Source organism: Oncorhynchus masou, chromosome 18 (assembly GCF_036934945.1).
Source record: "Oncorhynchus masou masou isolate Uvic2021 chromosome 18, UVic_Omas_1.1, whole genome shotgun sequence".
In the NCBI taxonomy this organism is placed as follows: Eukaryota; Metazoa; Chordata; class Actinopteri; order Salmoniformes; family Salmonidae; genus Oncorhynchus; species Oncorhynchus masou.
The window spans coordinates 17,788,144-17,801,605 of record NC_088229.1 but is presented as its reverse complement, the minus strand read 5'-3'; the positions used below and the strand labels follow the sequence as shown (position 1 = coordinate 17,801,605).

The 13,462-nt window shown below is 47.5% G+C and overlaps 3 protein-coding genes across 3 annotated transcripts; all 3 read left to right on the top strand.

Moving 5' to 3' along the window:
- The first annotated feature begins 7,315 nt into the window (after positions 1–7,315).
- Positions 7,316–8,695, top strand: LOC135559307 (uncharacterized). The gene has a single exon (XM_064993495.1). It carries the CDS (start codon positions 7,316–7,318, stop codon positions 8,693–8,695), a length of 1,380 nt encoding a protein of 459 aa, XP_064849567.1.
- A 567-nt stretch (positions 8,696–9,262) lies between these two features.
- LOC135559306 (uncharacterized) lies at positions 9,263–11,797 on the top strand. The gene is made up of 5 exons (XM_064993494.1): positions 9,263–9,450; positions 10,223–10,665; positions 10,707–11,042; positions 11,164–11,361; positions 11,475–11,797. Exons 1-5 carry the CDS (start codon positions 9,263–9,265, stop codon positions 11,795–11,797), a joined length of 1,488 nt encoding a protein of 495 aa, XP_064849566.1.
- A 20-nt stretch (positions 11,798–11,817) lies between these two features.
- LOC135559305 (uncharacterized) lies at positions 11,818–12,999 on the top strand. The gene has a single exon (XM_064993493.1). It carries the CDS (start codon positions 11,818–11,820, stop codon positions 12,997–12,999), a length of 1,182 nt encoding a protein of 393 aa, XP_064849565.1.
- The last annotated feature ends 463 nt before the right edge of the window (positions 13,000–13,462 follow it).

Here is a 13,462-nt window from a genome sequence, read left to right as displayed (position 1 = left end):
AAACCTCCAAACGAGCTTCAATGCCATACAACACTTCTTCCGTGGCCTCCAACTGCTCTTAAACGCTAGTAAAACTAAATGCATGCTTTTCAACCGATCGCTGCCTGCACCCGCATGCCCGACTAGCATCACCACACTGGATGGTTCCGACCTTGAATATGTGGACACCTATAAGTACCTAGGTGTCTGGCTAGACTGCAAACTCTCCTTCCAGACCCATATCAAACATCTCCAATCGAAAATCAAATCAAGAGTCGGCTTTCTATTCAGTAACAAAGCCTCCTTCACTCACGCTGCCAAGCTTACCCTAGTAAAACTGACTATCCTACCAATCCTCGACTTCGGCGATGTCATCTACAAAATTGCTTCCAACACTCTTCTCAGCAAAGTGGATGCAGTTTATCACAGTGCCATCCGTTTTGTCACTAAAGCACCTTATACTACCCACCACTGCGACTTGTATGCTCTAGTCGGCTGGCCCTCGCTACATATTCGTCGCCAGACCCACTGGCTCCAGGTCGTCTACAAGGCCATGCTAGGTAAAGCTCCGCCTTATCTCAGTTCACTGGTCACGATGGCAACACCCATCCGTAGCACGCGCTCCAGCAGGTGTATCTCACTGATCATCCCTAAAGCCAACACCTCATTCGGCCACCTTTCGTTCCAGCACTCTGCTGCCTGTCACTGGAACGAATTGCAAAAATCGCTGAAGTTGGAGACCTTTATCTCCCTCACCAACTTCAAACATCAGCTATCTGAGCAGCTAACCGATCGCTGCAGCTGTACATAATCTATTGGTAAATAGCCCACCCATTTTCACCTACCTCATCCCCACAGTTTTTATTTATTTACTTTTCTGCTCTTTTGCACACCAATATCTCTACCTGTACATGATCATTTATCAATCCAGTGTTAATCTGCAATATTGTAATTATTCGCCTACCTCCTCATGCCTTTTGCACACATTGTATATAGACTCCCCTTTTTTTCTACTGTGTTATTGACTTGTTAATTGTTTACTCCATGTGTAACTCTGTGTTGTCTGTTCACACTGCTATGCTTTATCTTGGCCAGGTCGCAGTTGTAAATGAGAACTTGTTCTCAACTAGCCTACCTGGTTAAATAAAGGTGAAATAAATAAAAAAAATGAAAAAATTACGCACACCTGCCTTCCCTTGTCACGCGCATCAGCGATATTGGACTCACCTGGACTCAATCATCACCTGTTATTACCTCCCCTATATTTATCAGTTCCCCAACTCTGTTCCCCACTTCTGCATTAATTGTTTTTTGCTTGTATTATTAGTTTGGTGACTGTAACGGTTCTCGTCTGTCGAAGGAGAAGTGGACCAAAATGCAGCGTGGTAGTTATTCATGTTCTTTAATAAATGAACTAGACATGAAATAACGAATTATACAAAAACAACAAACGGAACGTGAAAACCTATACAGCCTATCTGGTGAACACAAACACAGAGACAGGAACAATCACCCATGAAATATTCAAAGAATATGGCTGCCTAAATATGGTTCCCAATCAGAGACAACCATAAACACCTGCCTCTGATTGAGAACCACTCCAGACAGCCATAGACCTTGCTAGATAACCCCACTAAGCCACACACCCAACACCCCACAAAACCCCAAGACAAAACACACCACAATAAACCCATGTCACACCCTGGCCTGACCAAATAAATGAAGACAAACACAATATATTACGACCGGGGCGTGACAGTGACGCTGTTCCTGTCTCGTTATATGTCCGTTCATTATTAAATGTCTGCTTCATCTATGTACTTCATCTATGATTTATATACTTCTGAAACTCTAGGATTCTTTACCTCATTCAGCATTCTGCGCTGTGCTCTTTCAGTCATCTTTGCAGGACAGCCACTCCTAGGGAGAGTAGCAACAGTGCTGAACTTTCTCCATTTATAGGCAATTTGTCTTACCGCAGACTGATGAACATCAAGGCTTTTAGAGATACTTTTGTAACCCTTTCCAGCTTTATGCATGTCAACAATTCTTAAGCTTAGGTCTTCTGAGATCTCTTTTGTTCTATGCATGGTTCACATCAGGCAATACTTCTTGTGAATAGCTACCTCAAATTTTGTGTTTTTAAGAGGGCAAGGCAGCTCTAACCATCATCTCCAATCTCATCTCATTGATTGAACTCCAGTTTAGCCAGGAGCTAACCCGCGACAACCGACAACTGCATAACAGTTTCATTGTTTTTATTTAGGCGATGTCAGAGGTGTACTGCGTTGGAGTTGGAGTTGTCAAATCAGCAAGTGGCTCATGGCCCTATTGCGGACCTTGCAATTAGTTATAATCTCAGCCTTGTACAGTGCATTCATGGATGCCAAGTGCCAAGTGGTTGAAGTGCTTCCATTACCCATTTAGGCATATTCCGCATTAATAAATTGGCGACAGCCTGTATCGCCTGATAGAATGCAAGAATTGACTAATATTTGCCATAGTCTAATAATCATCATGTGCCAACATATCGCCAAAGGTCCTTGCAATGGGGAAACTTGCACTCCTGTGGACCTGAAATAATTGGATGGTGAAACTTGTCAGCCAACCAGAAGAGCAAGGCAAAGCAATTCAGGCATTCTGCAAATAAACTAAATTTGGATAGTAAAAAAAATATGTTTTTGCAAGGGGTAGGCATTTAGAATTAAATGTGGAGTGGAACATTATAGTTATGCGATGACATTGTGTCCCCTGTGTATCTTCAAAACTATTCGGCAATCATAATTGATTTGAAAAACAGTTTCCATCATTGTTTGTTGCATCATTTGTCATCTGTCGAACGGATACAATTGTTGTTAATCTTTAGAGAATTTGCTTTCGATGAAAAAACCTGGGTCAATTCAAACCTGGCTAATGACAAGAAGAGCATTCGCTCACCGATTTGACAGCTCCAATGCAGTTTACACCTCCGACATGGCCTTAACAGAACAATGAAACTGCTCTCCAGTTGTGGGTCAGCTGGAACTGGTTAAATCTAGGCCTGTGTTTGGCAGGAATGAAGATTCTGAATACATGGGTTAACATGTTGAAATTATGTCATGAGAGAGAGGGACTATTCGCTTCCTAAATATAGCCTGCTCTCTTAGGTGAATCCACCAACAATTTGCCTACTTTAGGGGATCAGAGGTTGCTGCTAATGAATAATCAGTGACTTTTTCAGCGGTGCCATTATGGTTGTCTAAATACATCTCCTTATTTAATGTGAACTTGTCTGGCAGTGTTCAGTGTTTGGTCGTTCCTTTATCATTTTAATGTTTGACAAAGACATATGTTCTATTTTGTATTTCTGTTGTGTTGTTCTTGGCACATTGGTCCTGGTCTTGCACTAGGCAAAGTCAACCTAATACGAGAGATGTTTTTCAAATGAAAAAAGAAAACAAAGGAGTTCAAATCAAATCAAAATGTATTGGTCACATACACATATTTAGCTGATGTTATTGTGTGTGTAGAGAAAGGCTTGTGTTCCTAGCTCGAACAGTGCAGTTGTATCTAACAATTCGGAACAATACACACAAATCTAAAAGCAAAAGAATGGAATTAAGAAATATATAAATATTAGGACAAGCAATGTTGTAGTGGCATTGACTAAAATACAGTAGAATAGAATACAGTCTATACATATGACATGAGAAAGCACTATGTAAACATTAATAAAGTTACTAGTGTTACATTATTAAAGTGGCCAGTTATTCCATGTCTATGTATATAGGTCAACAGCCTCTAAGGTGCAGTGTTGAGTAATCGGGTGGTGGTCAGCTAGTGATGGCTATTTAACAGTCTGTTGGCTTTGAGATAGAAGCTGTTTTTCAGTCTCTTGGTCCCAGCTTTGAGGCACCTGTACTGACCTCCCCTTCTGGATGATAGTAGGGTGAACAGGCCATGGTCATTGATGTTCTTGATGATCTCTTTGGCCTTCCTATGACATCGGGTGCTGTAGATGTCCTGGAGGGCAGGCAATGTGCCCCCGGTGATGCGTTGGGAAGACCACACCACCCTCTGGAGAGCCCTGCGGTTGTTGGTGGTGCAGTCGCCATACCAGGCGGTGATACAGCCATGTACACCGAGGACGGGGAGCTCCCTTTGCTATTTCCTGAAGTTCACAATCAGCTGCTTCGTTTTGTTGACGTTGAGTGAAAGGTTATTTTCCTTTCACCACTCTGCCAGGGCCCTCACCTCCTCCCTGTAGGCCGTCTCGTCATTGTTGGTAATCAGGCCTACTACTGTTGTGTCATCTGCAAACTTGATGATTGAGTTGGAGACGTGCATGGCCACACAGTCGAGGGTGAACAGGGAGTACAGGAGGGGGCTGAGCACACACCATTATGGGGCCCCAGGGTTGAGGATCAGCGAAGTGGAGGTGTTGTTTCCTACCTTCACCACCTGGGGGGCGGTCTGTCAGGAAGTCCAGGACCCAGTTGCAAAGGGCGGGGTTCAGACCCAGGTCCCCGAGCTTAATGATGAGTTTGGAGGGTACCTTGGTGTTGAAGGCTGAGCTATAGTCAAAGAACAGCATTCTTACATAGGTATTCCCCTTGTCCAGATGGGATAGGGCAGCGTGCAGTGCAATGGCGATTGCATCGTCTGTGGATCATTTGGGGCGGTAAGCAAATTGAAGTGGGTCTAGGTTGTCAGGTAAAGTAGAGGCGATATGATCCTGAACTAGCCTCTGAAAGCACTTCATGATGACAGAAGTGAGTGCTATGGGGCGATAGTCATTTAGTTCAGTTACCTTTGCTTTCTTGGTTACAGGAACAGTGGTGGACATCTTAAAGCAGGTGGGGACAGCAAACTTGGATAGGGAGAGATTGAATATGTCCGTAAACACTCCAGCCAGATGGTCTGCGCATGTTCTGAGGACACGGCTAGGGATGCCATCTGGGCTTGCAACCTTGCGAGGGTTAACACGCTTAAATTACTTACTCACATCGGCCACGGAGAAGGAGAGCCCACAGTCCTTGGGAGCGGGCCGTCTTGGTGGCACTGTGTTATCCTCAAAGCGGGCGAAGAAGGTGTTAAGCTTGTCCTGGAGCAAGATGTCAGTGTCTGCGATGTGGCTGGTTTTCACTTTGTAGTCCATTATTGTCTGTAGACCCTGCCACAAACGTCTCGTGTCTGAGTCATTGAATTGCAACTCCGTACTGACATTTTGCCTGTTTGATTGCTTTACGGAGAGAATGACGACACTGTTTCATTCAACCATATTCCCAGTCACCTTGCATTGGTTAAATCCGGTGGTTCGCGCTTTCAGTTTTGCATGAATGCTGCCATCTATCCACAGTTTCTGGTTTGGGTAGGTTTTAATAGTCACAGTGGGAACAACATCCCCTATACACTTCCTGATGAACTCAGCCACCGTGTCAGAGTATATGTCAATATTATTCTCAGAGGCTACGCAAAACATATCCCAGTCTGCGTGATCAAAACAATATTGAAGCATGGATTCTGATTGGTCAGACCTGCGTTGAGTGTTCCTTAGCACGGGTATTTTCTGTTTGAGTTTCTGCCTATAGGAAGGGAGGAGCAAAATGGAGTTGTGATTTGATTTGCTGAAGGGAGGGCAGGGGTGGGCCTTGATTTGATGACAACACAGGTTTTGCTAAAGGTACTATATATGCTTCAGAAGGAATTGATGGGGTGCAAGGGGTGACTATCCAGCAGTCAAAACAGATTCGTCATACCCCCATTGTACCATACCATAGAGTTGCAAAGAATGGGGCGAGAGAAAGGCACTGTATTTCCACACCACATTTTCTCCTTCTATCATATTGCTCAATAATTAAATGCCATGCCAGACACATACTTGAGTGTCTTGATTGTCTTAGGTTTTTCTAAATGTGTTTAATGACAGTTATGTGAGCATGCCATGACTCATTCTCTGCCCTAGCGTCTAACACACACACACACACACACACACACACACACACACACACACACACACACACACACACACACACACACACACACACACACACACACACACACACACACACATGCAGCCTGCCAAAGCGGTTGCGAAACAGCCCTGCCTGCGCTACACCACGTCTTCGACTGAGACTCCCTGACAGGAATTTCCCATCGCCCCATTATCAGCATCAGACGAGCAGAGTGATCGCAGTTGCATCTGCCCAAATGCTAAGAGCAACCGATTTTTCTCCTTTTCCTGCTCCTATCCTATCCCAGAGAAGTGAGGTTGGGTTTATGAATGGGCTCAGGTTTCTGTGAGGTTTCTGTCTTTTTGTTTGTCTGTCTGTACCAAGGTTGTGTAAATGAGCAAGTTGGACTGTATAGCTATCATAGCTATCATGAGGCTTTAATTAGATAGCAGGATTCCTCCCTGCTTAGAAACTAACTGGGTCCTGTGGGGTGATGGTGTGATGGCTTTAGCAGAGTTACTCCCATGGTGCACATTGCTCGTTCTGATATTTCTTAATTTCTTTCTTTTTACATTTGGATTACATGCATATTGTTTTGTATTGTTTTCTAGGTATTATTATTACTACACTTTTGGAGCTGCACCTGCGATAACATCTGAAAATCTGTGTACACGACCAATAAACTTTGTTTTACAATCATCCACACCAAGAGACTATGGCAGGTCGTCCATGCCAGGAGACTATGGCAGCTCATCCACGCAGGAGACTATGGCAGCTAATCCACGCCAGGAGACTATGGCAGGTCGTCCACGCCAGGAGACTATGGCAGCTAATCCACACCAGGAGACTATGGCAGCTCATCCACGCCAGGAGAATATGACAGCTCATCCACTCTAGAAGACAATGGCAGCTCGTCCACGCCAGGAGAATATGGCAGCTCGTCCACTCTAGAAGACTATAGCAAGTCATCCACGCCAGGAGACAATGACAGCTCGTCCACACCAGGAGACTATGACAGCTCGCCCACTCTAGAAGACTATGGCAACTCATCCACTCTAGAAGACTATGGCAGCTCATCCACTCTAGAAGACTATTACAGCTCATCCACTCTAGAAAACTATGGGAGCTCATCAACTCTAGAAGACTATGGCAGCTCATCCACACCAGGAGACTATGGCAGCTCATCCACTCTAGAAAACTATGGCAGCTCATCCACTCTAGAAGACTATAGCAACTCATCCACACCAGGAGACTATGGCAGCTCGTCCACGCCAGGAGACTATGGCAGCTCATCCACTCTAGAAGATTATAGCAGCTCGTCCACTCTAGAAGACCATGGCAGCTCATCCACTCTAGAAGACTATGGCAGCTCATCCACACCAGGAGACTATGGCAGCTAGTCCATGCCAGGAGACCATGGCAGCTCATCCACTCTAGAAGACTATGGCAGCTCATCCACTCTAGAAAACTATGAGAGCTCGTCCACTCTAGAAGACTATGGCAGCTCATCCACTCTAGAAGACTATGGCAGCTCATCCACTCTAGAAGACTATGGGAGCTCGTCCACTCTAGAAGACAATGGCAGCTCGTCCACTCTAGAAGACTATGGCAGCTCGTCCACGCCAGGAGACTATGACAGCTCGCCCACTCTAGAAGACTATGGCAACTCATCCACTCTAGAAGACTATGGCAGCTCATCCACTCTAGAAGACTATTACAGCTCATCCACTCTAGAAAACTATGGGAGCTCATCCACTCTAGAAGACTTTGGCAGCTCAACCACTCTAGAAGACTATGGCAGCTCATCCACTCTAGAAGACTATGGCAGCTCATCCACTCTAGAAGACTATAGCAACTCATCCACGCCAGGAGACTACGGCAGCTCGTCCATGCCAGGAGACTATGGCAGCTCATCCACTCTAGAAGATTATAGCAGCTCGTCCACTCTAGAAGACTATGGCAGCTCATCCACTCTAGAAGACTATGGCAGCTCATCCACACCAGGAGACTATGGCAGCTCATCCACTCTAGAAAACAATGGGAGCTCATCCACTCTAGAAGACTATGGCAGCTCATCCACTCTAGAAGACAATGCCAGCTCATCCACTCTAGAAGACTATGGCAGCTCATCCACTCTAGAAGACTATGGGAGCTCGTCCACTCTAGAAGACTATGGCAGCTCGTCCACTCTAGAAGACTATGGGAGCTCATCCACTCTAGAAGACAATGCCAGCTCATCCACTCTAGAAGACTATGGCAGCTCATCCACTCTAGAAGACTATGGGAGCTCGTCCACTCTAGAAGACTATGGCAGCTCGTCCACGCCAGGAGACTATGACAGCTCGCCCACTCTAGAAGACTATGGCAACTCATCCACTCTAGAAGACTATGGCAGCTCATCCACTCTAGAAGACTATTACAGCTCATCCACTCTAGAAAACTATGGGAGCTCGTCACTTCTAGAAGACTTTGGCAGCTCGTCCACACCAGGAGACTATGGCAGCTCATCCACACCAGGAGACTATGGCAGCTCACACAGGCCAGGAGACTATGACAGCTCGCCCACGCCAGGAGAATATGGCAGCTCATCCACTCTAGAAGACTATGGCAGGTCATCAACTCAAGAAGACTATGGCAGCTCATCCACTCTAGAAGACTATAGCAACTCATCCACGCCAGGAGACTATGGCAGCTCATCCACTCTAGAAGAATATGGCAGCTCATCCACTCTAGAAGAAAATGCCAGCTCATCCACTCTAGAAGACTATCATCATCCACTCTAGAAGACTATGGGAGCTCGTCCACTTGCAACCTTCCTAGATGACGGTCCAGCTCTACGCCAGGAGAATATGGGCGTCAACACTAGAAAACTATGGGAGCTCATCCACTCTAGGAGACTATGGCAGCTCAACACGCTGGAGACAATGGCAGCTCATCCACGCCAGGAGACTATGGCAGGTTGTCCACGCCAGGAGACTATGGCAGCTAATCCACACCAAGACGATGGCAGCTCGTCCACGCCAGGAGACTAATGTCCACTCTAGAAGACTAAGCAAGTCATTGACAGCTCGTCCACACCAGGAACTATGACATCGCCCAGAGGAGAATATGGCAGCTCATCCACTTTAGAAGACTATGGCAGCTCATCCAATCTAGAAGACTATGGCAGCTCATCCACTCTAGAAGACTATTGCAGCTCATCCACTCTAGAAAACTATGGGAGCACATCCACTCTAGGAGACTATGGCAGCTCATCCACGCAGGAGACTATGGCAGCTCATCCACGCCAGGAGACTATGGCAGGTCATCCACACAATGAGACTATGGCAGCTCATCCACTCTAGAAAACTATGGCAGCTCATCCACGCAGGAGACTATGGCAGCTAATCCACACAATGAGGCTATGGCAGCTAATCCACACCAGGAGTCAGCTCGTCCACGCCAGGAGTGGCAGCTCATCCACTCTAGAAGACTATGGCAGCTCATCCACTCTAGAAGACTATGGCAGCTCATCCACTCTAGAAGACTATGGCAGATCGTCCACGCCAGGAGAATATGACAGCTCATCCATTCTGACGATGGCAGCTCGTCCATGCCAGGAAAATATGGCAGCTCGTCCACTCTAGAAGACTATGGCAGCTGATCCACGGCAGGAGAATATGACAGCTCATCCACTCTAGAAGAATATGGCAGCAACCTAGAAGACTATGGCAGCTCATCCACTCTAGAAGAAACTCATCCACACCAGGAGACTATGACAGCTCATCCACTCTAGAAAACCAAGGAGCTCATCCACTCTGAAGACTATGGCAGCTCATCCACTCTAGAACTATGGCACATCCACTCTAGAAGACTATGGGAGCTCGTCCACTCTAGAAAACTATGGGATCTCATCCACTCTAGAAGACTATGGCAGCTCATCCACACCAGGAGACTATGGCAGCTCATCCACTCTAGAAAACTTGGGATCATGACTATGGCAGCTCATCCATTCTAGAAGCTCGATGGAATCGTCCATGCCAGGAGAATAAGCTCGTCCACTCTAGAAGACTATGGCAGCTGTCCACGCCAGGAGAATATGACAGCTCATCCACTCTAGAAGACTATGGCAGCTCATCCATCTAGAAAACTTTGGGAGCCTAGAAGATGGCAGCTCATCCACTCTAGAAGACTATGGCAGCTCATCCTTTCGTCCACGCCAGGAGACTATGGCAGCTCATCCACTCTAGAAGATTATAGCAGCTCGTCCACTCTAGAAGACTATGGCAGCTCACCCACTCTAGAAGACTATGGCAGCTCACCCACTCTAGAAGACTATGGCAGCTCATCCACACCAGGAGACTATGGCAGCTCATCCACTCTAGAAACTATGGGAGCTCATCCACTCTAGAAGACTATGACAGCTCATCCACTCTAGAAGACTATGGCAGCTCATCCACTCTAGATAACTATGAGAGCTCGTCCACTCTAGAAGACTATGGCAGCTCATCCACTCTAGAAGAAAATGCCAGCTCATCCACTCTAGAAGACTATGGCAGCTCATCCACTCTAGAAGACTATGGGAGCTCGTCCACTCTAGAAGACAATGGCAGCTCGTCCACTCTAGATGACGATGGCAGCTCGTCCACGCCAGGAGAATATGGCAGCTCGTCAACACTAGAAAACTATGGGAGCTCATCCACTCTAGGAGACTATGGCAGCTCATACACGCTGGAGACAATGGCAGCTCATCCACGCCAGGAGACTATGGCAGGTCGTCCACGCCAGGAGACTATGGCAGCTAATCCACACCAGGAGACGATGGCAGCTCGTCCACGCCAGGAGACTATGGCAGCTCGTCCACTCTAGAAGACTATAGCAAGTCATCCACGCCAGGAGACAATGACAGCTCGTCCACACCAGGAGACTATGACAGCTCGCCCACGCCAGGAGAATATGGCAGCTCATCCACTCTAGAAGACTATGGCAGCTCATCCAATCTAGAAGACTATGGCAGCTCATCCACTCTAGAAGACTATTGCAGCTCATCCACTCTAGAAAACTATGGGAGCACATCCACTCTAGGAGACTATGGCAGCTCATCCACGCAGGAGACTATGGCAGCTCATCCACGCCAGGAGACTATGGCAGGTCATCCACACAATGAGACTATGGCAGCTCATCCACTCTAGAAAACTATGGCAGCTCATCCACGCAGGAGACTATGGCAGCTAATCCACACAATGAGGCTATGGCAGCTAATCCACACCAGGAGACTATGGCAGCTCGTCCACGCCAGGAGACTATGGCAGCTCATCCACTCTAGAAGACTATGGCAGCTCATCCACTCTAGAAGACTATGGCAGCTCATCCACTCTAGAAGACTATGGCAGATCGTCCACGCCAGGAGAATATGACAGCTCATCCATTCTAGAAGACGATGGCAGCTCGTCCATGCCAGGAAAATATGGCAGCTGTCCATTTAGAAGACTAAGCTGATCCACTGCAGGAGAATATGACAGCTCATACTCTAGAAGAATATGGCAGCTCATCCACTCTAGAAAACTTTGCTGTCCACTCTAGAAGACTATGGCAGCTCATCCACTCTAGAAGACTATGGCAGCTCATCCACACCAGGAGACTATGACAGCTCATCCACTCTAGAAAACTATGGGAGCTCATCCACTCTAGAAGACTATGGCAGCTCATCCACTCTAGAAGACTATGGCAGCTCATCCACTCTAGAAGACTATGGGAGCTCGTCCACTCTAGAAAACTATGGGATCTCATCCACTCTAGAAGACTATGGCAGCTCATCCACACCAGGAGACTATGGCAGCTCATCCACTCTAGAAAACTATGGGAGCTCATCCACGCAGGAGACTATGGCAGCTCATCCATTCTAGAAGACGATGGCAGCTCGTCCATGCCAGGAGAATATGGCAGCTCGTCCACTCTAGAAGACTATGGCAGCTCGTCCACGCCAGGAGAATATGACAGCTCATCCACTCTAGAAGACTATGGCAGCTCATCCACTCTAGAAAACTTTGGGAGCTCGTCCACTCTAGAAGACTATGGCAGCTCATCCACTCTAGAAGACTATGGCAGCTCATCCACACCAGGAGACTATGACAGCTCATCCACTCTAGAAAACTATGGGAGCTCATCCACTCTAGAAGACTATGGCAGCTCATCCACTCTAGAAGACTATGGCAGCTCATCCACTCTAGAAGACGATGGCAGCTCGTCCACTCTAGAAGACTATGGCAGCTCGTCCACGGCAGGAGAATATGGCAGCTCGTCCACGCCAGCAGACTATGGCAGCTCATCCACTCTGGAAGACTATGTCAGCTCGTCACCTCTAGAAGACTTTGACAGCTCGTCCACACCAGGAGACTATGGCAGCTCATCCACACCAGGAGACTATGGCAGCTCACACAGGCCAGGAGACTATAGCAGCTCATCCACACCAGGAGACTATAGCAGTTCCACCACGTCAGGAGACTATGAAAGCTCGTCCACACCAGGAGACTATGACAGCTCGCCCACGCCAGGAGAATATGGCAGCTCATCCACTCTAGAAGACTATCGCAGGTCATCAACTCAAGAAGACTATGGCAGCTCGTACACTCTAGAAGACTATAGCAACTCATCCACGCCAGGAGACTATGGCAGCTCGTCCACGCCAGGAGAATATGGCAGCTCGTCCACTCTAGAAGACTATAGCAACTCATCAGCGCCAGGAGACTATGGCAGCTCGTCCACACCAGGAGACTATGGCAGCTCGCCAAGGCCAGGAGATTATAGCAGCTCGTCCACACCAGGAGACTATAGCAGTTCGTCCACACCAGGAGACTATGACAGCTCGTCCACACCAGGAGACTATGGCAGCTCATCCACACCAGGAGACTATAGCAGCTCGTCCACTCGAGAAGACTATGACAGCTCGTCCACACCAGGAGACTATGGCAGCTCATCCACACCAGGAAACTATGGCAGCTCGACCAGGCAAGGAGACTATAGCAGCTCATCCACACCAGGAGACTATAGCAGCTTGACTATGGCAGCTCGTCCACGCTATAAGACTGTGGCAACTCGTCCACTCTAGAGCTCATCCGCTCGTCCACACCAGGAGACTATAGCAGCTCATCCATGCGAGGAGAATATGGCAACTCGTCCACGCCAGGAGAATATGTCAGTTCGTCCACTCTAGAAAACTATAGCTACTCATCCACGCCAGGAGACTATGGCAGCTCGTCCACGCCAGGAGACTATGGCAGCTCGTCCATGCCAGGAGACTATGGCAGCTCATCCACTCTGGAAGATTATAGCAGCTCATCCACTCTAAAAGACTTTGACAGCTCGTCCACGCCAGGAGAATATGGCAGCTCGTCCACTCTAGAAAACTATAGCTACTCATCCACGCCAGGAGACTATGGCAGCTCGTCCACGCCAGGAGACTATGGCAGCTCGTCCATGCCAGGAGACTATGGCAGCTCATCCACTCTGGAAGATTATAGCAGCTCATCCACTCTAGAAGACTTTGGCAGCTCGTCCACGCCAGGAGACTA

Excerpts from the sequence above, each read along its gene's own strand:
- LOC135559307 (XM_064993495.1), top strand. The coding sequence starts at position 7,316 with ATGCCAGGAGACCATGGCAGCTCATCCACTCTAGAAGACTATGGCAGC.
- LOC135559306 (XM_064993494.1), top strand. The coding sequence starts at position 9,263 with ATGGCAGCTCATCCACGCAGGAGACTATGGCAGCTAATCCACACAATG. Across the intron at positions 10,666-10,706 it reads ACGCCAGGAGACTATGGCAG|GAGACGATGGCAGCTCGTCC; the intron begins GTCGTCCACGCC and ends AATCCACACCAG. Across the intron at positions 11,043-11,163 it reads ACGCCAGGAGACTATGGCAG|GAGACTATGGCAGCTCGTCC; the intron begins GTCATCCACACA and ends AATCCACACCAG.
- LOC135559305 (XM_064993493.1), top strand. The coding sequence starts at position 11,818 with ATGCCAGGAGAATATGGCAGCTCGTCCACTCTAGAAGACTATGGCAGC.